The 27662-nt window shown below is 42.1% G+C and overlaps 1 protein-coding gene across 1 annotated transcript in view; it reads left to right on the forward strand.

The window, feature by feature from the left end:
- Window positions 1-27662, forward strand: part of MUSK (muscle associated receptor tyrosine kinase) — a 54344-nt gene that overhangs the window by 11232 nt on the left and 15450 nt on the right. The window contains exons 6-9 of the mRNA XM_010211502.2: window positions 14436-14560; window positions 19188-19347; window positions 20243-20249; window positions 23026-23292. Of these exons, the coding sequence (XP_010209804.2) occupies window positions 14436-14560; window positions 19188-19347; window positions 20243-20249; window positions 23026-23292 (559 nt within the window). The remainder of the gene's footprint in view (window positions 1-14435; window positions 14561-19187; window positions 19348-20242; window positions 20250-23025; window positions 23293-27662) is intronic.

Genomic DNA, 27662 nt, shown 5'->3' on the forward strand with positions numbered 1-27662 from the left:
CAATCCCATTTCTAAGAGAACCATTGACTTTCTTCTGGGAGCAGGATCAGGTGTACTAAATCCAACTGCAAATTACTGTAGGTTTGTTGTTTGCCTAAAAAATGCATTCATTTTTCATTTTTAAAAAATATTTACATGTGCAGACTTCAAGTATGTTAGACATTTCTTAAATAGCTTTAAAACAGAAAGGCAGCTATTCCTAATGTAGATTCAGAACTGCACTTCTTTTGAGCTCAAAGTGAGGAGCCAAACTGAAGATATGTTGATCAGGTTCTGGACAGTCTGGGTCTTGGCTTTTGGACTGGCCTCATTGTAGAGACAGTGGCCAAAGGCTGGTCAAGAATTAACTGAGACAAATTCTCAATAGTAAGCATACATACAAATTCCCCATACTGCAGAGCAGCCTCAGGCACTGGGATTTTATTGCTCCGGATCTAACAGACACTTTTAGATTTAGAGCATCTAAAAGTGGGTTGGAAAGGTACCAAAATAAGGGCAGCTTAGATTAATATCTTGTTTTGTTCTTGTTTCCAGAATTATGCAGTGACTGTTAATTTAAGGAACAGCAAATTAATTCACAAATACTCTCCTTGCAAAGGAGAGCTTGTGTGTGCTCTTTTTAAAACAAGAAAGATTAGCTCTTAATTAATCAATGGAAGCTCAGTGCTCACACACAGACTATCCCTTCATGTTCCATTCATGTGTGGGGTGAAGAAAGCGATGCTGTTCTCAGGCTTGCCTTGGTTTTTCTGGTAGGGCACCCATATAGTATACCTCATTTCAGGCCGCCACCCAAACTAGACTCATGCATGTTTGTTTTACCATTTGGCTTCCAAAATCCAAAGTAATAAACCAAAGTAATAATATGCAGTACATACAGACAACTTGTGCTTCCCTGAATTTACATTAACCTCATAAACATTTAACATGCACCCACATGAATATACCTGTTCATACATACATGTGCAAACTCATGCCCCTCACACAGCTGTTTGTTAGATCACCTGATTCACCCAGTTTATAATTATTTTTAGTATTACCTTCATATCCCCCTAGTATCATTGCTTTAAAATACCTCAAAGTAGATAATAATATAAAATGACTTGATACAAGAAAGTGACACTTTGGTCAGCCTTGCCTGAGCATTCACTGGCATCTTCGGTACAGAAAACTAATGAATATATAGTCTTCGTTACTTCTCTGTAGTGACACTACATTATTTTTCCTTAAATCTTTGTGCCACCACTCACTGGAGTTACTGCCCTGCATAGTTTGGCTTAACATTAAAATAGAATGACTGAGCATGGCTGGTTAACTATGAATATTTAATTCCAAAGTAAATGCCTGTTCAAAGCACAGTGCAAATATTTATGCCTTGCTAAATCTAGATCAGGCAGGCCCTGATTTCTGAAAGAGGTTTCTAATTTTCTGTTGTAAGCATCCATTTTAATGGGTTCTACACTAGTGCGGCAGCTAGTTTCAGACATCGGTCACAGTATGGACTATCCAGTTACTTGAGAGACTGACCCTCTGCCTCTAAATGCAGTAACGCTGTTTAATGCAAGAAAGGTCAGGCATATTCCTGGGTAGAGGAAGATTGGGTCAGAGAGCACCTAAGGAACCTCGATACCCACAGATCCATGGGCCCTGATGGGATGCACCCCAGAGTGCTGCGGGAGCTGGCAGATGCCATAGCTAAGCCACTCTCCATCATCTTTGAAAGATCCTGGAGAATGGGGGAGGTGCCGGAAGACTGGAAGAAGGCCAATGTCACGCCAGTCTTCAAAAAAGGCAAGAAGGAGGACCCAGGCAACTACAGGCCAGTCAGCCTCACCTCCGTCCCCGGAAAAGTGATGGAACGGCTCATACTGGCTGTTGTCTCCAGGCACATGGAGGACAAGAAGGTGCTCAAGAGTAGTCAGCATGGATTCACCAAGGGAAAATCTTGCCTGACTAACCTGATAGCCTTCTATGATGAAATGACCGGCTGGATAGATGAGGGGAGAGAGGTGGATGTCGTCTATCTTGACTTCACCAAGGCTTTTGACACCGTCCCTCACAACATCCTCCTGGGCAAGCTCCGGAAGTGTGGGATAGATGAGTGCACAGTGAGATGGATTAGGAACTGGCTGGATGGCAGGGCCCAGAGAGTGGTGATCAGCGGTGCAGAGTCTAGTTGGAGGCCTGTAGCTAGCGGTGCCCTTCAGGGGTCAGTCCTTGGTCCAGTCCTGTTCAATTTATTCATCAATGACCTGGATGAAGGCACAGAGTGCTCCCTCAGCAAGTTTGCTGATGATACCAAACTGGGAGGAGTAGCCGATACCCCAGAGGGCTGTGCTGCCATCCAGAGGGACCTGGACAGACTGGACAACTGGGCGGTGAAAAACCTCATGCAATTCAACAAGGCCAAGTGCAAGTTCCTGCACCTGGGGAGGAATAACCCCAGACACCAGTACAGGCTGGGGACTGACCTTCTGGAGAGCAGCTCTGCAGAGAAAGACCTGGGTGTCATGGTGGATGATAAGTTGACCATGAGGCAGCAGTGTGCCCTCGTGGCCAAGAAGGCCAATGGGATCCTGGGCTGCATTAAGAAGAGCATCTCTAGCAGGTCGAGGGAGGTGATCCTGCCCCTCTACTCAGCCCTGGTGAGGCCACACCTGGAGTACTGTGTCCAGTTCTGGGCTCCACAGTACAAGAGGGATGTGGAGCTGCTGGAGAGAGTCCAGCGCAGGGCTACAAGGATGATCAGGGGCCTGGAACATCTGCCCTATGAGGAGAGGCTGAGGGAGCTGGGCCTGTTCAGCCTGGAGAAGAGAAGGCTGAGAGGGGATCTAATCAGTGTATATAAATACCTCAAGGGAGGGAGTGCAGAGGACGGTCATGGTCTCTTTTCAGTGGTGGCCACTGATAGGACTAGAGGAAATGGCCGGAAACTGAAACATCAAAAATTCCATAGGAACTTAAGGAAAAATTTCTTAACAGTGAGGGTGACAGAGCACTGGAACAGGCTGCCCAGAGAGGTTGTAGAGTCTCCTTCTCTGGAGATCTTCAAAACCCGCTTGGACGCAGTCCTGTGCCACGTGCTCTAGGTGTCCCTGCGTATGCAGGGGGGTTGGACTAGATGATCTCTAGAGGTCCCTTCCAACCCTAAGCATTCTATGATTCTATGATTCTATGATATGTTCATATGACTTGCTGAAGCTGAGCCCCGAAATAACAGCATATCTCTAATACATAAAATTGTTATGGTGGATCCACCAACTCAAACGACTGATGATAACTTGGCCTCAGCGTTTATATCATTGAGGCTTCTTATGGTCTTCATTCTGATTTCGTTTTAAAATCCAAATTTGGCTTGTCCAGGGCAAAATAGATTGAAAAATGCTATTTTTTTCCCCCAAATGCATTTTTTTTTCTGTTTCTCACTTACTTTCCTTACCATTTATAACACTGAACTCTGCTATTCACTTATTTTTGCAGAAAGAATCAGAATAATTTTTCAATTCTTTCAGGTTTTCATCAGTGGATTGGAAAGAGATAAGGATCCAAAGGAACTAGCATTCCCCAGGCCTTGCCTCACACAGCATACCCTGTCTAAACCATTCCCTTCTCAGTGAAGTAGTATTTTGCCAAATGTTTAGTCAATACTTTTTCACATTTCCTGTTGATAGCTGTGCTGATGCCCAAAATAAATCTTTGAATGGCTCCTAGATGATTGCTAGACTCACAACCACGGGGAATATAAGTACATGCTTTGCTTGCTTACCCAATTTGTACATCATGCAACTGCCTGAAAGGTGATTATTTTTGATGTAGGCTAAGAATTTGCATCTACTTTTACATGAGGTTTACTTTTTTGGAAATTAATATGAAAGTAGCTATTGCCTTCAATAATAGCCAGAATTACTCTCAAGTGTAGAAATCTTCACTGATGCTAATGAAAATTCAGAGCAAAGTATGTGCACTAGGGTGTGCAAAGAATGTAGTCTTTGGTCCTTGTCTAAGCATTTGAAATCTCTGGGGTTTGCATGACCAAAAGTTTTAGCAAGATATTCATCTGTTCTTTCCTTCATGCATTATACAGCTCTTCGTGTAGCCTATGCTCTAGAATAGGAGGAATTTTCAGTTTTCATTGGTGTTTGCAGCAACATTAATCCAGGACATTGATAGGACCTGTTCAGCAAAAGTTGTGTAAGGGCTTGTTAAGTTAAATTTGTGGGCCAATTGCCTACAACTGTATGCCCTCTGCATTTCCCAGGACTTGATGTATACAGTAATTATATTATTTTTGGCCACTGTGTGTAAGAAGGAAGATATTGAATGGATTAACTAAAAGCCATGAGCTGAGCTCAGGCCTGCTAAGAGGCATGAGGATATTCCAAACATAAGCACATTTGTCTCTCAGGCACACAGAAACTCTAGCAGGGCATTCTTTTTTTTTAGTTTGCAGAATAAATTCCATTGGATGGATAAGCTTTAATCACTTGCTGTCATTTGCAGATGTGGTACTTAGCATGCATATTCAAAGCACATACAATTCCTCCATTAAATAAGAAGCCCCTACTGCAAAACCGAAGTGAAACAGTATGTTGAGATGACTTACAGGCTTGATTGCCTGGCCTGTGCTCTTGTATTCTAACAGATTTTTTTGCTGTGTTGGAGAATGTTTTCTCAGGGAAAAGGAACAAGCTGTTTTAGCAATAGGCATAGAATAATGAAGAACTTTACTCCTGTCTGACATGGGTCTTCATTCATCAAAATGAAAAACTCACAAAATTGGAAAGTTGTCCACGTTTCTTTACAATCTGGAACAGACAGCTGTCTAAAATGAAGTACAAAAACATGAACCAGATGTTTCTTTATCAGGCTAAATCATTTTTATAGCACTAACTTCGGGAAGCATGTTTTCTGAAAAACGTTGGACTTATTTGCATTCAAGTGTACAATGGATTGTGGGGGATCGTATAGTAATATAAGTCAAGATAGATTTTTTTTTTCCCTGGGAGATATCCTTTCATAATAAAAAAAGGTGTCTGGAAGTTCTTTGTTGTGGAAAGTGCATTTGATTTGTCTACAGTACTTTATAAGAATTACATGCTAGGAACAGATGTCTGGAAAAGAATTTTGCTTTTCTTGAAGATGGAAAATAACCTGCCATCTTTCTATGTGTTGCAGTTATCTAGCAAAGTTTCCAATAGTTACGGTTTGCCCAGTAATTATTTTTAGTCGGACATCCTCAAAAGATCCTAAAAGAGAAAGCCGTAAACCTGAACTGTAATGGAAATGGAAGGAGTACGAGACTGTACTGGTGATTCTTACTGAATAATTCAGTGAACCTCCATCTTGTGATTTGCATGAAGTTGAGCCCAATCTCCAGCCTGTGGCACCAGAGAGTTGTGTAATTGGACAGTTTTGGTATACACTCTGCAATAATGTTTAGTTTTGAAGCCATCACTGCACAAACACATGTTGAGAAATGAAAACCAGAAGTCTGCAAGGAAATTCACCAAAAAACCCCACCAAATAATAGCCAGGGCAGGTGCTGGAAGATCCAGCTCATTCATCAGAAAACTGACTTGGTTCTCCAGGGCTTGCTTTCTTTCTTTCTTTTTTTTTTTTTTTTTTTGTGATTATATCCTTTTTGGAGTTTCCAATTGGCTGAACGTGAGTATTGATTGAGAGCTACTTATCCTTTACCCAGGCAGTTTCATTCATCTGACCATCCATCAAAATGTTCCTACTCCACTTCCTTCTTTGCTGCTATATGACAGCACAAAAAAGCAAAAAAACAAAACCAGAATAGAAGCAATGACTTAGATGTTATTTGTTTTTGGTGTGCCATCCTTACTAGACAGAAATCTTTTCCTGCCCATAGTTTATTGCTTATTACTAGTTACTAAAATACTACTCTGCCACAAGCCACAAAAATGTTCCCCTATAAGGCATTTTGAGAACTGTCTTGACCTTAAAAATAGGAAGGGCTTCCTTGGAGAGCTCTCCATTCAGAGTATAGGATCCCAGAGGCATACAGGTGAATCTTTTCAGATTTTTTATATTTTTCTATTGTTTCCCCATTTCTCCAGTTACTGGAGACAGGGCATAGTAGACTGGGAGGTAAGAGGAGGCAGTGCCTTAGCTTTTTGGTTTACCCACTATGGCAAGAATCTGTAAATCATTAGTTTTCTTCAGCTCTTTTGTGGTCTTTTTGCATAGTCCTGGGAAAATCTGCATCACAGATAAGTTAAAAGACATGAAAGTCATATAGCAATTCAGGTAACAAGAATAAATGTGTATACTATACCTAGCTAATTGGTCAATTTGTTTGGATTACATTCCAGAAATGAATTTCATGTTGAATGAAAACTGACTCCCACGTTTTCTACACTTGATGTCACCACTTTTGTATTGCAGGGTATTCTTTGCATAGACAAAACAGGAAAGGGAGATGCTAAGTCACCATCAAGGTAGCCTCCCAGCATACTTAGGCTGATCCTTCCTCCCTGCCCATCGCATGGTGTATATCTGTGCCATCCACCAAGGCAGAACCTTTTGGGAGGTGTAGGTCAATCTACTGCCAAGAAGCAGGGTGACAGAAGGAGCTTGTGATTTTGTCTTTAAGTACAGGGCTGCTCCCAAGTGAAATCTGGATACTAAAATTGATGAAAAGTGTTCTAGTCCTGAGCAGAAGTGAAAACCCTTGGAAAGGAATTCGTTTCCCATCTGCGATGGTGTTGAGGTATACAGGTCATGTTTTACAACATTAAATAGAGGGTATTGTAGTTTGTTGCTATTCATTGCAAAGGGCTATGACAGGAGCATTACAAGAAAAGTACTAAACATGTATGTAGTTGTACTAAACTTCGTGGCTTGGAATGAGTATATCTGAAAGCCATATATATCTGTTTAATCTTCTCCTACCTGAAGTAATCATAGTAATCATCTAGAGGCTCTAAGATGCTTCAAAAATTACAATAGGTGTAATTAAAGGACAACAGGACAAGACACAGTAGGCATAAAAGAGGCCCAGACCTTCAGCAAACATGCAAATGAGCACAAACTCCTGAACTTACTCCTGATGTTTGCTCTGCTGTGACACTGGTCTGAGGCTTGACTCTTTCACTCAAGAGAGGGGTACTCTGCCTACAAGCAGTGATCACACTGGAACCTCCTGTACCAGAGGATTGCAGTCTCAAACACAGTAATGGGTCATGGTGGTGTTAAACAGTATGTCTCCATGTTCCGGAAAAAGTGGAGTATGAAGATCTTCATAGGAGTCTTTCCTTCAAAGAAGCCAAATGCATTTATAAGATTAGTACTGACATGAAAAGAATTTCCTTATTCATTTCCTTGGGAAGTAATCTGAACACCTTATCCTCAGTTGTCCTTGAATCTGGTGTTTGCTCTGTATATAGAAATGAACACTTGTACTGAACAGGTTTTATATAGTTACACAGGATATAAGCTATCTATTTACATTTTGCTCTCATTTATTATAGCTTAACATATTTGTGGGGCCTGTTTTTAGGATTCCAGAGACATCTACATGCAATGCAAAGGTTTTCACAGCTGAGAAATTCCTGTGCCAGTTAGTGCATTTACCATTCAGGGCATCCTTCCACCAATGCAGATTGTCCCAGTATCCATAAATCTTAGAGCTCACCCTAGAATAAGGTTACTTTGAAAAGCTATTGCCTTGCTAAGAAAAGCTTGCTTTGATATTAGACACCACAGCCTAGAATCTGAAGGGATATGCTTCAGGATGGAGATCTTGCAATTTCCTCCATCTTCCTTCCACATAGATCTGTATTTATCTCTGCAGTTCATCTCATTGGGTTCTTGCAGAACTTCGGACTCTATGCTGCTGTGTGTTTTGGCTGATTGACCTGTGCTGCAGAGTATTTTAGTGCTGCTATAAACCCCAGATCTCCCATATCATGTAAGGAGCCAAAAGAGATTGGAGATTTTGCATATTCTCTGTGAAATCTGAGATTTAAAATATGGTGGGATTTAAAATACAGTTTCCTCCAGGATTAGCCTGATATCCAGGCTGAGAGGCAGCAGTACAAATGGGAGTCAGACAAATAAATGCTGAAGTAACGTGGAGTTGTTTTGGAGCCTGAATAGCTATGGGCCGTTCAAAGGGCCAACACCTACCAGACCTGTTCCTTGAGAAACAAAACAGTGGTTGTGTGTATTTCCTACACAATCTGACCTTTTTCTTTTTTTTTTTTTTTTTCATTTGGTAGTCTGAATGCACATGCTTCTCTGGCAATAAGCATGTTCTGAACAGGGATTAAATAAAGTAATAAATTTGGTAGAGATAAGTAAAAGTAACTTTGCCTGCAGCATTTTGCTCCCCTTCATACTTACTTGGTTGGCTTGCAAAAACAAAAATCATGCAGTTTTGATAAGAAAAACACAGAGACTAAAGCAAAACTGTCCCCATAGTTGCCACTACATTTTATTTTTTTAAGGAGTTGAAAAGGTAGCACATTGCAAGCAGAGGTGAGGGTACAGTTGCCGTAAGGTGAGTGGTGGTGAACCATATGCAGCGCCTGCCTCTGCTGCAGGAGAGAGGTTGCTGATTGTGCTTACGAAAGAATTTGTTTGTTCTCTGAGCTGGGATTCGGTCCCATCATGTCAGCTGCGGAGACTGTGCCTCTCTTGTTCAGCTCTGGGTCTTGGCACGAGATAAATTGCTGCACATAGTTCAGTGCGTGTGTCCCTGCAACTACTGATCAATGAACGTAATGTGCAATGGGCTTTCAGGCTTGGTATTTCAAGAATTGTTGGGATTTTGCATGGATTAATTTGAAAAGTCAGAAAATACAAATGCTGCAACTTTTTAAAATACATGTATATATTCCATTTCCCATATATATATCCCCATTTATCTAGCTAATGGGAGGGAAATTCTAGCCACTGTGCTTATTATCCCTCTTTGACCATTTGATTTAGATTTCTCAGAAAGAATGAATGGATGTGAAAAGAATGAATCTGAATGGAGATTTAGAAAACTGTACTTATTGGCAAGGATTGTGAACAGGTTGACACAAATTTATGGTGCTTAAGAACATATGGCTGGCAAGCATACATGATTTTGTACAGATTAGTAAGCAAAACCCAGTTCTCTTAAGAAGGAGTCACTTCAATCTGTTACACTTCAGGTTTGAAAGAACCACCAGAAAATCAGCAAACAAGATTAAAAAAAAATACAGTTTAGTTCCTGAATGCTTACACATGAGTAGTAGACAACTCAGAGGCTTTGACAGGGTATTTATATCAGGAAATTTTCCAAGGCAATATGTAGTTTACCAATTCTTCCTGCAATGTGGTTGTCCCAGTTCTCAGCATGATATGCTACACCACAGAGAAACACACATGGCAATTGCCTTTACCAACACTGTTTCACAGGCTAGCTGGCATTTTTTTTTTTTAACAGAAGACCTACTCATAATCATCCATCATTCATGATAAAAGCATAATAATCAGGATTGAAATATCGGATCATACAGAAATGCCAAATTTTGCTTACATATTCAGTCAGCCTAAGACTGTTGCCTGCAGGGAGCACATACTCCCTGCTGCCGAGTAGCTGCAAACATGAGTTCAGACTTCAGTAACCTCATCTAGATCTGGATTATCAGGCTTGCTTTACAGTAAGCCGGGACTAGTGGAAAACTGCAGCAGCGCATCTACACTGATATTTTAAACTGGGTTAATTCACGTACATTGGCAGATGTCAGTTGTGTTTCCTGGAAGTCAACTTCCAGTCCAAGTCAACAGTGGCAGAAAATCTACACTGAGGAAAAACAAGCAAACAAACAAAACCCAAGAAACTTACCCACACCCCAAACCCAATGCTAGGCTGGACTTGATCCATTAAAGCCAGTGTGAGGACTTGTGAAACCGTAGATTGAAAACTGGTATCTTTCTTCTAGGGGACAATGCTCTTGCCATGTCCTGTCTCGCATGGCAAGAACTCTGGAGCAACATCCCAGTTTGCCTGGGCTTCAGGAGAGCAGGAAAGAAGGGAAAGGTGCAGAAGGAAGCCTGTGCACTGCTTTGGATTCCTGGCTACGTGCAAAAGGCCCGGTCCAGTCCTACATGAACAAAAATCAGGACTTTCCCAGTCAGAGGGTGGCATCTGCCTGAGTTGCAAGATCAGGGTCAGATTCAGATGCAAAACGGCTCACTCAAAGGCAAGGGGAAAGCAAAGTCACCTGGAAAGAGTTAGCTGTTCAAACTGGGGGAGGTGGGGGGACTCTTCTTTAATCTTTTTATAGTATAAAAATTTCGTGAGTGTATTAAAGCCCTACTGTTTGGACTGGATGATGTTACCTAATTCTCAGAAATGAAAGCAGCTGGCCTCCGTACAGATACCTCCTAGCAAGCCCTGCAGTATACAGTACATCATTTAGCAGGGCTGTAAAAGAAGGGACGTTTATTAGGGGGCTTGGAAGTGAAGCTTTACATACTGGTTTGGTTTTTAACTGGCCAGATTTCATTTCCAGCTCCTATGAGTGAGGCACTCTGTTTTATTTTCCACTTAAATAAATAAATAATTAAACTCCTCATCTCCTACCTTCTCTACCTCCATTTTAGCATATCTTTGTGTAAATCCCATTCTAAAACTCTCAGAGTCTCACTGTGAATATTGTTAACCGTGTGGCAGAGCATGCTGCTGAATAGGTGAAGATCCTAGCAAAATCCACATTCATATGTATCTGGAAAAGGACAGAACTAGAGGAAATGGCCGGAAACTGAAGCATCAAAAGTTCCACAGGAACTTAAGGAAAAATTTCTTAACAGTGAGGGTGACAGAGCACTGGAACAGGCTGCCCAGAGAGGTTGTGGAGTCTCCTTCTCTGGAGATCTTCAAAACCCGCTTGGACGCAGTCCTGTGCCACGTGCTCTGGGTGTCCCTGCTGGAGCAGGGGGGTTGGACTAGATGACCTCTAGAGGTCCCTTCCAACCTCAACCATTCTATGATTCTATGAAAATCATCAGATTGTGGGAAATTTTCAGTCTGAAACAAAATGAAAACAAAAATATACCCCAAACTCAACACACAGTGTTAATTTCATGAATATTTATTGGCACTTTTGCTCCCACCTCTTCCCATCCTTCATCCACCTCTCCTCTTGGTTGCTTGTGTTGGTGCCATCAGGATAGTTTTTTCTTTTTCTCTATGCCTCCTTTTTCTTTCTTTCTTTCTCTCTCTCTCTCTTTTTTTTTCAAAGTCAAAGAGGCTAAGTAACAGCTTTCTAGGCAAGCTCAACTTACCATAGGGGCAAGTTTACTCACTGTCAGGGGAGTCAGTAAGAAGCTCAACATTGTCCTGGTGATATTACCCCACATTGTGCCAGTGACAAGTAACTGGTGCATTCAGATCCTGCTGGCATCAAGGGAACCCAATTCCTTGTCCTTCCTACAAAGTATTTATGGTTTAAGAAGTGAACAATTTAAGAACACAAACTGTTCCACTCAGTGTCTAGAATTAAGTACTTAAATAAGAAAACTTCAGGGTATTAAAAACACATACAGGTAGAAGGACTTTTGAAAATAAAGTACTTCTGAAATTGAAAATGAAGAAAATTTAATACTTTGGCATGTAAGGTATTAAATTTGTAAGATTATTTTCAGAAGTACTGAAAATACAGACAGTGACACTGCAAGTAGAAAAGATTTTTGTGTACGCCACTTTTGGAGATCAGCTTTGTTTTCTTGGTGGGCTTTATTTTGGAAATTCAGCCCTGAAAACTCAGCCCTAACTATGAAGTATGCCAGATAATACACCCACTGTACTTTGCATACACAGAACTGGTTGCAGGAAGGAAAGTTAGTATTGAGGTCCTAATCTGCAACAGGGAGAAGAAAACCTGTTGAGAGGGAAGGATAATGTGCTGTTAACAATCTGAATGTCTTATTTGCTTTAGCAGAAATGGCAATACAACAAAAGAGAGAAGGAGGCTTAGCTGCTAGTATTTTTTTCCTCCCGTATTTAGGTTTTAGGGGCTTGAATGGTCCAACACCTTGCCTTCCATGTGGTAGCAAATCAGTACCTGAGCCAGCAGCACTTGGGGCAAGTGACTACCACGTCTGAGGGAGCCAGAGGAGCTGGGCTGAGGATTTGGGCCCCCCATAGGCACTGTGTGTGAGCCTCAGCAAGACACTTAATTTAATGGTGGCTCTGTTCCCCATCTGCAAAACTATGACAATTTTTGTAGGGTGCTTTTTTTTTTTTTTTTTCCTGGCTAACAACTTTTGGCAGATTTTACGAAAGTAGAAGGTACAGAGAATGGAACACATGTTTGTATCTGGCACTGCCTAATGGGGTGCTATTAATGCATTACTTCAATATTAAATAAGCTGAACAGGATCAGAACAGCAGAAACATCATGTGAGTACAGTCCCAGTGGCACACTGTAAAAATAACGGCAGCATGAGAAAAGCATTAAGGGCCATATTCTGGCTTTGGAAATTAATGTGCTGGCTTCAGTGGGAGCCATGTGCACATAACTGCTGCCAGAGGAGAGACCCAAAAGTTTAGTATTTCTCCGAATAAAGTATAAAAGTAATTATGAGCTTGGCCTATGGTGCTTGGGGTGGAATTCATAACCATCTGGTGTTAATGGCCTGGAGTGAAATTTCAGGCAAAGGTTTCATTTTGCTTATTATTCTTCAGAAAAAGCCTTGGCCAATGGCTGCAGGTTTCCTTATTAGCAATGGAGCTTCGTACCTGTTGCTACTCTGAGAGGCAGTGGGATATGACAGTCCTAATATTTAAAGTAGAAACTTCAAATAAGCAGCACTGAGCACTGACAGTGAAGAATTGCTCGGAGTGCATAGAGGAATTAGGAAATGGAATATAATACTAATCTTCCTACCATTTTCACTTCACAGATATTAAATCTAATCTTCACAAAAATTCTGCCCAGGATTCCCTTGAATAGATCTGCTCCCAAAATGAAAATCTTTCTATGATGAAATGTATTCCTATTGTTACTTACCAAGCAAAATGAAAATTGTTTTTAGATTCTGCGTTAATACAGAGCTCAGTCTTTTCCCAGGCCGGGGTTGAGTAGAAGGAAAGTGTATGTATTCTTATTCTGTCTCTCTGATTTTGATAGAAGATACTCCAGCTAGCAGGGATATGTACTCAGTTTCTGAATAAACCTTTGGCTGGTCTCTTAACCACACTGTTTTTGAGGTCTCTTGGAAAATCGGTCAGTCAGTGGCCAATGCCAAGAAGTATGTTGGTGCAAACAGCCATGGAAGACTATGACACAGTTAGATAATTGGCAAGGGGAAGTATATGGAGACAAAAAGTGGTAAAGAAAATGTAAAGCCTGCCTGAGATCTCCAAGATTTTCTCTCCTGTTTGCTACTAAAATTTCTGATCAAGATTTTTAGTGATTGCTGTGAAGCCCAGAAGGTAGAAAGACAGTATTATTCATTAGGCATGAGAAACTGGAGTAAGAAATGGCACAGAGCTACTCAGTCTGCTTCTCTACAGACACTCAGGTATCCCCATTAAAAATTTTGGGTCAAAATTCAAGTGTACCACGTGGGAACTGCCTCTCTTCTCTGCTTTCGTCTATTTGGTCCAAGTATTGCAGCTGAAATACAGCTTGTGGAGGCCATCAGAGTCATGTTTCTGGATTGAAATGCATGAAGCAAAAGCAATTCACTATGGTCTTTTAACTTTTAACAAAAAAGTGAGTATCTGCTAGGGCGAAGAGGAACCTTATCTCCAAACTCTTAAGTAATCATATTGCTGCAAAGAGACAAGATCACTGGAAATGAAAAGACCTTTTAAAAACCTGCTTTCCCCTCTAGAATCTCAGCTTCCAGAAATGCCTGCAGACTATTCTTCCATAGTTTGCTGCTAGATATTCTTCCCTTATGACAAGGCTGTTGTGGCATGGAAAAATGCCAAGGTTTATATGGTTCTCTGTAGTAAGTCATAATCAGTGGGATGATCCTGAGCAGCTTATGTGACCCTTATGTATACCCTAACAGTATGTGGCTGTGCTGGTAGTCCGCGCATGAGGATTTAGAACAAGTGCCATAACTTGCCTTGAGTCTACTTCAGGTTTTTCCATCTGCATATTTTAGATGTTCTAGATGCATATTCTAGAAGTTAAACCTTGTTTTTGCACATTACTTCTCTGAAGTATCCAGCTCTGGCTGTATATACCTTTCCAGAGGTAAAATTTCAACGTGTGATATGCTGCTCATTTTCTTTCCTCTTGTAGGCCCTCTCCAAAGACTATCATCTTATTCATCAGGAAGCCTGTTATTTTTGGTAGGACCTATTTTGCCATGGCCTATTTCAAGGTCTGCTGAAGAGGAAACATCCCCATGTCAGAACATGCCTGAGTCTCAGCTTTAAATATCTGTTCAACTAGTATCTTTGTCTTCTCCTACAGTTTTTGCCAGAATCCTGAAGGCTCCCGAGTCCCATAATATCACCTTTGGGTCTGTGGTGACATTGCGGTGTGCGGCAACAGGCATTCCAGTCCCCACTGTCACCTGGTTGGAAAATGGAAAAGCTGTAAGTGCCTCTTTTTCATTCCTTGGGCCCATGAGATCTGCTCGCAGCCGGAAATGTGGATGAATGATTAAAACGCAGGGCTGGGAGCCAGGACCTGTGGGTTCTATTCCTGTCTCGCTTCATGCCTTCCTCTGCAATCAGATCGCAAGAGCCTTGCTGCTGCGTTGCAGCTTTCTCCCCTGTAAAAAATCTTTCCCCTTTCCCTGGGGTCTTGCACAGCTTTATTTGTCAATATCGGTGAAATGCAAGATGAAGGACGCTTTAGAGGTTTACAAACTTCCTTTGAACCAGGATGTTTAGCGCTTCCTCTTGGACTTAAGTGTTTCTGCAGCTATCTCTCCTGGCTTTTCTCTTAATGATACCTCTATAAAATATAATAACAATAACATGAAAAATACTATTCATGTGGCAAAAATAAAACTTTAGTACAAAATGAGGCAGTTAAGTAAGGCAAATGTCTTGAGGCAAAATGGCTTTGAGACACCCTATATGCATAGCATATTTCCAGATAAACAGATTCGAAGTTTTTGTGACTGACCTGTGTAGCACACTAAAGAACATCAGTGATTTATTCTTGGATAAAAGCATGTTCTCAAGAGAGGCGGGTGCTTTCCCCTGCAGACCCTAGGACGTGAGGAATCCTCCAGTTCTCCCAGGAAATTGTTCCACAGCTTAATTATCCTGACCATTTAAAACAGGCATCTGCTTTCATACCTATTTAAGGTCCCTGTGTAGGTTATTTCAATGCCTTAGCTTCAGCTAGACAGAAGAGGCACAGAAGAGTGTCCAGTATTGCCTTCCCAGAAGTGAAACTGTAAACCACAGTCAAGACAGCTCTCTGGGAACCCAAATCAATTGAACTATTTTCAAGCTCTCCTCTAATGGGTTCCCTCTGGTCTTCAGATGGTTATTGTGGCCTCTTTTTATATTCTCCGTGTTTTTTTCAACATCCTTTCAAAGGCCCCAGGTTACAATGCTATGAAATCAGCCTGAGCAGTTACTGAGTGGCAAAAGGCCTCTGTTCTTTCTGACTGATCCCTGTAAACTACAGGTCCTTCAGCCTGGTCCTTCAACTGGCAATGGCAGTTCTGTGGACTTGTCCAATATGATCAATAAATTCTCTTGTTACAGTTCCTTACTTCAAAATGCCACTCCCATTCTGGTCTATCTCCTCCTTCTGTGTACTAAAATACGTAGCAGGGAGCCTGGATTATGTTGCAGTGAGATTGCCTTCCTTACATATGTTAAACCTTATTGAATCCACCAGTGTTATTAGGGGTAAATCTTTGCCTTCCCCTGAGATAACTAGGGAAAGCAGGAAAGAATAAGACGATCAGTCTCTGTAGAGTCCCATGGATCCTCAGGAGTCTTCAGTAATAATTATTTTTAGAGAACTGCAGGTGTTCGCTCAGGCCTTGCAGGATGGTTTCGCACTGGAAGAGAAATCTTATTATAGGAGACTCTGGGTATTTGCCAGTGCAATTTGCTTAGAATGCATGGCATACCCACCCCAAGCAAGGCGGACTGCTGATACCAAACAACCACCTCCTCAGAAGGCACTTACACTGCTGAATAACAGCACAGGGTGATACTTGGTGACATGGATAGAAGATGGTACCACAAGGCCAGCTGTAACCATGATTTTTAGTGAGTCTAACAGCTCCTGTAAGGGCAGTACCACCGGGCAGGGTATTTTGGGTGGATATCTGCTCAGACAGACTTACAGGCAGATCCCTTCTTGTGTGTTTATCCTCCAGACAAGAAATCCCTGCCATATTCCTCAGGACATGCATCTCCCCGAGATCTTTTCTAGCCCCTAGTTCCTAGGCCAAAGATCACGCTTCTGCCTATGTGCTGCAGAGCAGCTGACAAAACAACAAAACCACAGAGGTCACTGCTCACTTTTCAGAAGCATGCTGAAAAGCAGGATTTCCATCCAGCCATTCTCTGAGTGCACCTCAAAGTAGCAGGACCTGCAAGCTGGGATAATTAGAGCCTGATCTCCCCCTTCCTTCCTTTTTACGGCTTTATTTCACATGGAGGATTAGGAGGTCTGCATCCTCCAGTGTGGCTCTGCATCACTCCGATCAGTGCAGCCCATGTGTGTTGCTCAGATGTTTGGATCTCACCCAGGACCATCACTGGCCAGATATGGTCTGTGGCATTTCTGCCTGCAAGACAAAAGCCCAGCCCAAGAGGGCTGTGTTCCAGACCAGATCATTTTAAATATGGCGAGGAGGCTTTAGTTTAATTACAGTCTTTGGAGAAGTTGAGGCAGGATGCAAGTGGAATGGAGCAAGCAAGAGACAGGCAGTTGCTTGAGAATGTGCACCCTACAGTGCCTCTGTGGTCCTAGAGTCCCTGAATGCAGTCCTGAACTTTAGAGTGGGAAACTGCTGTGGTTATTAAACTGCCTTTGAACAGAAAAATGCAAATTCCTCCAAGTATCAGTTATCTTGTCTGCTCAAACAAAAATACAATGCCTTTTCTTCCTGGTGTGCACAATTGCACATTGTGTAGCTTAAACTGTGATTTTCTGCACCACAAAGGATAAGAAAGCCAAGTGTGAAGATGTGATGAAGTCTCATCTTTGGTAGTTGCTGGGATGGAGTTTCAAAGGAAACAAAACCTCAGGTAGAATATCAGAAAAACAAAAGGGATCAGTTAATATAATGAAGAGGTCTCAGGTTCCCAGCAGAAAACAAACAGCCAAACAAACCTCCACAAAACAAACAAGCAAACAAAACAACAGCCGACGTGGAAGATCTAAGCTTCAGCTATCTGCCATTTTCATGAGCTACATAAGGCTTTCTTATGTGATCCGTGATGATTTTCCATACTGTACATGGTACCACATACTGCTCATACTGTTTACAGCTGTCTGAGCCGAGTTAGCCAGGGATTGTTTTCACCCAGGGAGACCTTGGGCTGATCCTGGCCCTTGTGTTGTTGTCAGCTGTCGTATATTTCCTTGTCCCCATGAGCTCTATCAGCCAACATGGCAAGCAAATCATTTTGCATTGTGTGGTCTGAGCTAAGAGGAACAATCCTCGCTCACGATGCTCAGATTTCCTATGTGAGGGCCATCCAGCTGTGCAAAGCACCCCAGAGGGACCCAGACTGGAACCTCAGCTTTAAAACATTTTCTTGTGGAATTAGTAGAAAGATGAATATAGGATGAAGGGGAGGTCTGAAACACTTCAGACCACATGTGATATCAGATAGTGAAAATCAAATAGCTTCACACCTGGGTTGGAGTTAGTGCAATGGTATATGTTTGAAGCCCGAAGTGGCAGGAAGTAAGAGGAGATGACTAAAACAGCACAATCTGCTCAGGTTTAGCAGCCATCTCTCCCAAGTGATTGTCAGAAGATGGGGGGTAACTGGTAAAGAAATTTCTCCTTTCCACCAGGGAGGAATCAACAATATTTTCACATTTTTAAACTAAATTTCTTTGTAAGAAAATTTATAAAAATAGATCTGATTAGTGACTTATAAAAATATCTCTTGATCTGTCTGAACTGACTTTGTGGGAGCCAAACCAAAAATATTCCCTCAGCCCTGAGTTTGCATGATGACCAGCATACTGTGCATCACTGAAACGTAACTTGTAAGTGTGTTGGTCAAACTGGTGATTAATTCATGTGCTTTTGCCAAAACTCCAAGCCAAGCCTTTCTGAGGTGGAATAGATATATTATTATCTGTATTTTCTTTCTAAAGGAAAAAAAAAACAATCTGCTTGCTAAAGAAGTGATAAAATGTTGCAGCATCTCTGCCTGCTTTTTCAGTTTTCACTGTTGATACAAGAGCTTTGTTGGGAGACAGCTTGTGCTGTGCTTAGGGCCGGGTACCTACTGATGTGAAGACAGCAGAGGCAATGATACTCAGTACTATTCCCTTTGCAAGGTAGAATCTTGGTGTACCTTGTCCCACTATGTAATATGAATGCTTTTTGGGTGGTAAAGACTTGAGTGTAAATTTAAGCCATACTGGCAAAGCCCAAAAGGATCCAATCTTATCACCTGGGAATTTCTGATGTGAGAAGCTGGCATGACAGAATTAACACATTTGCAGCCCCTTCAACATCTCCAGATGTTAAATAAGAAAGTTTATCAGGTATTTCTGAGTATGGCAGAAGGAACCTCTGGTTTGTTCACCATGACCCCAGGAGAGGGACAGTGGTTATGTTAATATAGAAGCAATGAAATCCAGACCTTTTCATCTTTACAGGCAGGGTTGATCCACAAAGCCAAGCAGTGTTCTTATTTCCTAAGACATAGATAGACAAATGATTTAATAAGAAGAAGTCCTGGAGCAATTATCTAGCTTCATTACATCAGTTAAAATTGAGAACACTGCCCTCTGGAACTGAAAATTGTAAAAATATTACTACAGTTGTAAAATATGAGAAATCTTTAGCATTTGCTTTTATCCGTGAAATCAGCTGCTATGAAAGTACAAAAATAATGTGAACAGCCTTTAACTGTATGTCACTTCCATCTTCTTGCTACAACTTCTCTGAGAATTTCATTGCTTGGAGGCAGATGTTTTGTTTTGTTGTTGTTGTTGTTTTGATGGTTTTTGTTTTATTTGGAAGCACCCCTATGGTAGACTTTTCACCCCTAGGTTTCCGCAGGGTCTATCGTGGAGAGTGTGAAGGACAGAGTGGTTGACTCCAGACTGCAGGTGTACGTCACCCGGCCCGGCCTGTTCACTTGCCTGGCCACTAACAAGCACAGCAAAACCTTTGGTGCCGCAAAGGCTGCTGCAACCATCAGTGTTTCAGGTATGCTGGAAAAAAAAAGGGGGGCTTTTACTTTTTTGCCCTTGTGTTGCAGTTCCAGCTTTCTCCCAGGGCAGGAGGAGAGGGATGTGGAGGTGGATAGAAAGCCTTGGAGAGCTAATAGTTTGCAGAGGGCTAAATTTGAGTACCGGTGCATCCCCTGCTGGGCTGCTTTCTCATATATGCTTACACTTTGGAGACACAGCTGTCGTTTCCGGCATGCTTGGTGCTGTCCTGTGCTGGGCGTCCCAGAAGCCCTCGGTAAGTTCATCCTTGTGCAGGAAGTGATGGCCACAGCCCAGCATTAGTATCACCTAACAGCAAGGTGAAAATAGCTCTTGGGACATCTGCAGCTTCTCAGCGGGTTGTATACAAAAAGCAAGGAAGTTTCTGTCAGAAGAGCCCTTCCAGCTCGACAGGCGGTACCGGCTGGCTTGCACCCTGCGCCTTGTGCATGTGGGGCATCTCCCAGTCAAGGAAAGGAGCCTGCAAAGGGGAGAAATGCTGAGCTGGCTGGTTGTGTTTGCCACACAGACAGAAAGGTGGCAGTTTGTCCCTGCTGTCCTTGGGAAATAGGCATGTTGATGGCTTAAACCATCGTTTGCCAGTTAACGCTGAACCCAAAAGACAGGAGCAAAGGCATATGCTATGGCACACAAGCCTGCCCTAGTAAGAAATTGAGGCAGTAATTTATTTCCTTTCTAAGGCATCCAGCATAGTCCAACTTTTCCTCCTTACTAGAAGATACCTGCTAGAAGTCTATTTTAGGTACATGACTTAGCGCAGGGCTTTTTTTTGTCCCCAGCTCAGAGGGGCCAGTGAAATATCACTGATGTCTTTTCCATTTCTTCTTTTTCCTTGCTCACTAAAACTGCTGGATTTGGTACCTACTCAGCAGAATGGAGGTAAGAAATATTTTTATGTGGCTGTTTGGGAAATTTCTTGGGGCAGAAAAAATGCAATTGGAGCATAATGGAAAACTAAGGGTATTTTGTTGACTTTGTTTAAATGAAAGGATAATGTTTCTGGGTGTCAGGGATACAGATGTGGTTCACCTGCAGGAAATGCAGAGCTCCTTTATACAGGCATGAGTAGAAGCTGGGCCCAAACATATAAACATGCATCTATATCAAGCAAACTGCATCAAACATCTGTAAAGAGTGTTTAAAATGCAGTAGTGGACAGAATACTTTGGTGTAAATTCTGTTCACAGTTGCACATCTGCAACTTCCCTGACCTTTACAAGCAAAAAGCTTAGCTTCAGGATAAATTCCTCTCCGTACACAGTCAATAAATATGTTTTGGGGCAATGAGCACAAGGGCAAGGGCAAGCGAAGCTTAGGTATTTGTTGCAAGCAAAACCACTCATATATAATCAGGCATGCACTTTTGCATAGTCTTTCTGGACTAAAGAAGAATTTAGTTGATTTTTTTTTTAAGAGTCTTGACATTTTTCTGCAAGTCTGTAAGCAAAATGGAAGGGCTAGCCTGGCAGGAAGGATATGATCTATCAATCCTCAGAGCAAAGAACAGCCAGAGAAAATTGGAGGAAATGACTTTTCTACTTTGCCAACTCAGGCTCCCTGTGAAGGTCCTCACCTCATTCACAGGGGTTAGTCAGATTCATTCAGGAAGTTTTTAAGTGATTTTTTGGCCATTGAATGATGATGGCAGACACATGCTTTGCACTTGCGCCCACATAACTGTAGAAGACTTGGAAATGGTTGCCAGCCTGTTTCTCCAGAAGTTGTTCTCAGCATTTCCTGTCAAAAATTTTCTTCCACTGATAGGAACTGTGATAAAAATGTTACCGGTTCTTCTCCGGTAGATCGTGGCCTGATCTATGTCTGCCTGTGGATTTTAAAAGAAACAGAGGAACGTGATATCAATACTGGTGGCTCTTGTCAAGCCATTTCTGTTGTCCCATTAAGCTCAATAGCAGAGGCATCCCATGGAAGTCTGTGTCATCTCTTGTCACAAAAGACACACCTTTTATACCCACCAAAACCACTGTCATTGGGAAGACAGGGACAGTGGGACTTTGGGTACACAGTGGTCTGTGCTAGGACTTTGTGGTGCTGTCATGGACTGTGGGACCAGTGCAGAATGCTGGGGAGGAGATGGAGTTGCAGGAGGATTTCTGCAGAGCCCAGGCGCTTAGTGGACTGTCACAACACTAATACCTCGAGGAATCAGTCTCTTCTTATTTGCTCTTGTAGTCTACCTGAAAAAGCCACTGCAAAGAACCAAAAAAAAAAAAAAAAAAAAGGTTGATATTGACCCCAAAAGAGTGCGGCTAAACTGTCCAGAAAGTGTAGTCTGTTTGCCGAGAACAGCATCATAAAAGCAGGAATTTGGGCTGCATAAAAGCTTGTTTAGGCATCCTGCATAATCTCTTTCAGCGTAGCTCCAGATTTCTTAAGAGAAATAATAAGAACCCGCGGGACATTGACAATGGGTGATTATTTAGACAGAAGAAAGAAAGAAAAGGCGAGGATACAAATAGCTCCACCGGCTATTCCGAATGGCTGGCGTGTTGTGAAGTGAACTGTGTGACCCCTGTTAAACTGGCTGGATGAGCAATGGAGACAGCTGCACCCAGCTCTGCTCCCGCTACGTCCCTGTCATTCCCGCGTGCGGGAGCGGCCGTTTCTCCAGGTGCTCTTCTTCCCTGCCCCTCTGGCATCGCTTTCTGTGGCTGCTGGAGCCAGGGACACATCCTGTGCCCTCGCCTTTCTGCTGTCCACCTCTCTATGGGGCAATGAGTGCGAGCACCGCTGACCTGTGCATGCACTTGCCCTTCTGCTCTGGGGAAGGAGGGAGGAATGACCGCTATCTTCAGCTGCATGCAAAGACATGGGAAAGATAAATAAGTGGCCCAGAAGGAACAGCCCCTGCTCTGTTTTCTATTGCCTTGGTGTAACTTCTGCTCTCCTGCTTGAAGATGGGGCTTTGCAGACTGGGAGATGAAGTGAAGAGGGAAGAGAAAGACCTTGCAGAAGTGAGCACAGTATGGAAGACTCCTCTGCCTCATGTCTTCTGCCAGTGCGCCTCTCCCAGTGCAAAGTCCTCACTCTTTGGCAGCCACAGGCAGAGTGAAACATTCGCTTTGAGAAAATGGGAAGGTGTGTGGGAGAGACATGGAGCATGAGGGGTTCAGAAGTGGGAAAGGCCAGGAGCGGGTTTTGCTGATCTCACCTGGCAAAGGGTTTTCTGGAGCACTTTGAGCAGAGCTCACCTGGCACCTGTTCACCCAACCTCTCCAAAATTAAACTATTACTTGTCAGGACACTAAATGAATGGCCACAGGTGCAGCAGGACTGCTGATGACTTCTGCAGAGGAACAAAAAAATCCAGACTATTTCCCATCAGGGCCTGGGGGCTGACTAAGAACCGGCTAGGTCAGGGTTATGCATTGACACTCAGCTGTTTTGCCCACTGCTAATGTTAGAAACTAAGGCAAATTCCTTAACACCCAAGAGATCTCCTATAGGTCCCTGTGCTGATCCTTGGCTTTGTTGCAATGTTCCATTCTTGGGTAGCATTACCTCGTTTTAGTGGTTATGCACCCTGTTATGGATGCTGTTTTGTTCAGAAGCAATGCCTAGGCATTTAGATGTTTGCTCCACAGGTGTTTATGGTTGCAAGCTTACCGTATGTGTGTGTTCCTGTCCTCAACAGCAAACTATACAAGGGTGATGCAGGCTACTGCAGCACGTACAGAGGTGAGGTGTGTAGTGGTATCTTGTCGAAGAATGCTCTTGTTTTCTTCAACTCCTCCTATGCTGACCCAGAGGAGACGCAAGAACTGCTTGTTCACACTGCCTGGACTGAACTGAAAATGGTGAGTGCATTCTGCCAACCAGCTGCTGAGTCTCTGCTGTGTAACTACATCTTCCAGGAGTGCAATCCCTCGGGAGCTGGGCCGGCTCCAAAACCAGTGTGCAGGTAAAGAAAAAAAAATGCTTATTTTTGTTTCATGGGGATATGTAGGCAGCAGGGGAGTAGTGAGGGAGAGCTTGTCCAGATACACGAGTATGAGTGAAAATAGCCGCTTTGTATTGGTATGGGTTTTTACTTTGCATCAGTCTTTGCTATTCCCATCTTGTACACAAGCAAAAGCCAGATCTTTCTCTGTCTGAAGCCAGCACTAGAATTTAAGGTGACCTTCAGGCCCAAAGGTCTGTGTAGTGTAGGGCTTTCAACAGCAAGCATTGAAGCATATAATTAAAAATTAATATAATTAATTAATATAATTAAATAATTAACAAATATTATCATTATTAATCATTATTAACAAATCAATGGAAACTTTTGATAAATACAGATGGATCACATGCAGCAAAATCTGGTCAAGGCAATATACTAATTGCTGAATGTTTCCTACCACAATAGCAACAAAGCAACAAAAAAAGCCCGGACTACAGACACTGCCTGCATAATTTTGCCTAGTCAGCCCAACTTCCTGTATGGCATACATGCCATCCTGTACTCAGAGAAATGTCCATTAAAACAGGGCTGGCAGGGACTCCGAGGAGTCCAAAGCGTCGTCTTCTGCAGCTAATCGCTTGCTGTCAGGTGAGAGTGTAGCAGGTTCAACTCCACTGCTCCCGGCCTATGCAACCTACCAGGCAGCCCTCTCTTCATAGCTTCCTGTCCTCCCAGCACGGTCATGGAGGAGAGTTTCTTTCCTGTCTCTGATCAAGTCTTCCTTGTTTTCTCAAGGTGGAATAGAGGCAGCCTCTTTCCAAGCTGTCCTCCTAGGTCTTGTTCTGTAGACCTCTGGAGCCTCTGCTGTGCATCTTTCCTTAAGCACTATAACCAAATTGTTCCCTGTCTCCAGCTGAGGATCCATTAGTGCTAACTAGAAAGGAATGACAATTGCTTGGCATGTCTTGCGAAAGACAGTCCTGTATAGACATCCCAGGGAGAAGCTTTTTTTTTTTTTTGTTCCTCTAACACAGCAATCTGACACAGCTGATTCATGTTCATTTTTAATCTTAGAAGGATTCTTGTCCGGTCATTCCTCTTCTTATGTTTGGGGAGCTAGCATTCCCACTTAAGTGCAGTACTTAGTCCATGTCCTCCTTGAACTGCACCTTGAAACAGATTATTCAAATTAGTGTTTATCAGTAGAGCAGACCCAATTCTGATGTCTCAACTGAAATAAAAGACTTGTCTGCAGACACAGCAAGAGCAGAGATACTGCTCTGCCAGCTGGACTTGGGCCAGTTCTAGTCTAGTGGCAATCATTTTTCCCATTACGGAGGAACTTTTTAGGACAATCAACAGGACATCATCTTGTAATCCCGGCCTCCTGGGTTGCTGTTCCTCAACTGTCCATAAGCAAAGGCATGCAGGAAGATCCCAGCGAGAGGCATGGCAGGGCACTGTGTTCTTTGTTTGTGCTGCGCTGTATTCCTGGTCTGCACAGTAATGGAATATATCCTAAGAGACACGTGTATAAATACGCGCAGATTACTCTGTTGAGTAGGACTGAGCCTTGCTGGTTGCTGGCAAACACCTTAAATGTTCTGCTCTTTGTCATTATGCCCTTTCGCATATGATTTCCCTGCCTATTTTCATAATGCGTGACAGTGTTTATATTTGAGCCACACATGCACACAGCGCATTTGTCAGCTAAGGATTTTGCACAGTGCTCCCTGAAATATTTCAGCAAGGTCTGGGTAATGGTCTCATGCCATTTCCCCCTGTTCACACACAGTCCTACAGGAACAAAACTCTGGATCTGCACTTGTGGGACACACAAAACTGTGCACTGAAGTCAGAGTGACATTTGTCAGCATCTTCACTGCACTTGCTGAGGATCTGGACCCAACAGGCCTAGCATTTACTAATGCATCTAAGTCTTAATTGATTTATGTTAGGTTTCTTCAAATCCATGGGTCACTCTGTGGATATATGTGTCTTTTTTTCTTTTTTTTTTTTTTTCCTTAGTGATTTTTCCCAATGATTTCAATGTGGTTTTAAACATAACTTATTTCATGACCAGAGCCCTGGAACAGTGTTTTTCCTATTTCTTGTTCCCACAACAGATCAGCTGGACAGCAGTTTCTCCAAAACCCTTACCCAGAACTTCTTTTTCTAAGCCAGACATCTAATACATAGTTATAAGAGCCCTTAAGGCCATGTGAAATGCATTTCACATAGTCTTGGTTATTTTCCAGTTGTCTTACCTGCCTTTTTACTGACCACTTTATACCTTCTACAGAAACTGGCTAGACTACGGTAGTTTTCTGATCTCACTGAACTACTCTTACCCTTTGAGAATTTGATTTTCTCAGGTGCTCTAAAATTTTCTGAGAGGCATTTTTTCCTCAACATGTTCTCATTTGCTCTGGGATATTTGTCCTATTGTCATTTATTCTTTGTACAGTTTTTTTTTTTTCTCTCCCCCATGTCATTTTGTGTGTTTCTTTGGGCTTGGAAACGAGTTGAACAGTAATTGATGAGCAGACTGAGTATTTAATGAACAACTGATAAAAGAAGATGAAGCGAAACAGAAAGAACATCAAAAGAAAAATCTCACTTCATATAAACTGAAGTTGATTAAAATTAGAGTTTTTGTGTTTTTAAGGTAACATGCTTTCTCATCTCATAATTATCAATTAACTGCTGCTGCTGACTGCTGCTCTGACAGCAAAACACATCACTAATATCTTTTTCTACTACTGTTGATACAAAGCAATTTTGCTCCAAGAAACAGTCTCATGTTGGAAAACCACTCACTTTGTCCATGTACGTGTGTCCACCTGTCTTCGACAGTCCTTTTTCATCCGTAAAATGCTACTGGAACTTCTGTCCTCTTTTTTTGCTACTGATCTTGGTCAGTCTGTCATTAGCATTGAATAAAATCTCTAATAATAATATGAAGTAACTTTTTGAATATGATCTCACCAAGCTCTCACTGCTCAAGGTTAAGTGTTAAAACTGTACCATGATGTCATGTCAAGAAGACTGACTGTCACTCCCTATGACTCTGTCATGACATTAACAAGAGCAAAGGCTCATGGATGAACAGAAACTCACTTTACTTTGTAATAGACAGGATTATAGAGGAATGGTCATTTGCATTTTACATTGCACTAAATTAGTGACTTGGTTAAGGATGCTCAGGCTTTTAGAGTCAAGGCCACTAACACAATCCAGACCTCCTAAGGATCAGCTCATGCTTCAAATGTAAGGTTTTCCCATTTCCCTGGCTCAACATCTCAGTAAGAATCATCAATAAGAATGACCATAAATCAGGAGATCATTCTTATTCCACATGCTGTTTTATAACAATAAAAAATTAAGACACATCTGACTGCTTACTCCTGCTCTCACAGAAGTGAGGAAGTGTCCAAAGCCAGTACAGCTTAGCTGAATCTTCAGGTCTGCCTACACAAAGGCATCTATCATAGCTGCCAGAGAGCTCCAAGGCATCTATCATAGTTACCAAAGAGCTACTGCCCACCCATCATACTTAAAGTCCTAATGTCCTTCAGGGGTCATGGTGCTGTCAATGTTTTTGCGGTGTTGGCGAACATTGCTCTTTGTCATTTGCTTTTGCCAAAACCATTGGTAGATGAGCAGAGAGTTTTCATCAGCTTCCTAGGTAGTGTTTTGTAGTGTTTTTGGTTAAAACTTTCTTTGTGATAGTACCTCACTCTAAACTGGGCCAGCCAGTATGGTTGCTGGAAAGGGCAGGCATCTGCTAAGGGCTTCAGCTCAGCTCAGCAAGAGCTGTCCCTTGTTTTTACCACCAAGTCTCTTAAAAATGAATAAATAAATGTAAACAGATAATAAATTAACTAATATAACAAGCACTCAGGTTTCTTCTATTGTAACAGTTTCATTTTTTTTTTCTTTCTAGAGCAGATATTTCTGCCTTTGCCCTCTTCAAAAAGCATATTTTTATTAAGAAATATTTAAACATGGAGAGAACCATTTTTCCAATGAATATTTCATATTTTTATGGAGGTGCCACATTAGGTATAGTGGCATATAGTATCATCTCTTATTTTACCAGGCACTGTAAAAGTTTTGCTGCAGATAGGACACAGATGAAAAAGTGAGACATGTCTGTGGAGAAAAGAAGAAACTTGGGCAGGTGCTTGAGTGAAATTAAAAATATAGGCAAATACTTGTCTTGAAATATACTTGTCTTTGCAAAAACTTGTCTTTGCCTGTATACAAGTATATAGGCAAATACTTGTCTTGAAAAGATTAAGCATTGCTTCTTACCTCCTGTCTTCAATGCACAATACTTTTGTGTATAATTTATGGAAAACAGGTCGCATTTTTAGAATGGACAG

This window comes from Tinamus guttatus, unplaced genomic scaffold (genome assembly GCF_059628265.1).
Source record: "Tinamus guttatus ecotype Peru unplaced genomic scaffold, ASM5962826v1 Tinamus_guttatus_pri_ptg000513l, whole genome shotgun sequence".
NCBI classification, from domain to species: Eukaryota; Metazoa; Chordata; class Aves; order Tinamiformes; family Tinamidae; genus Tinamus; species Tinamus guttatus.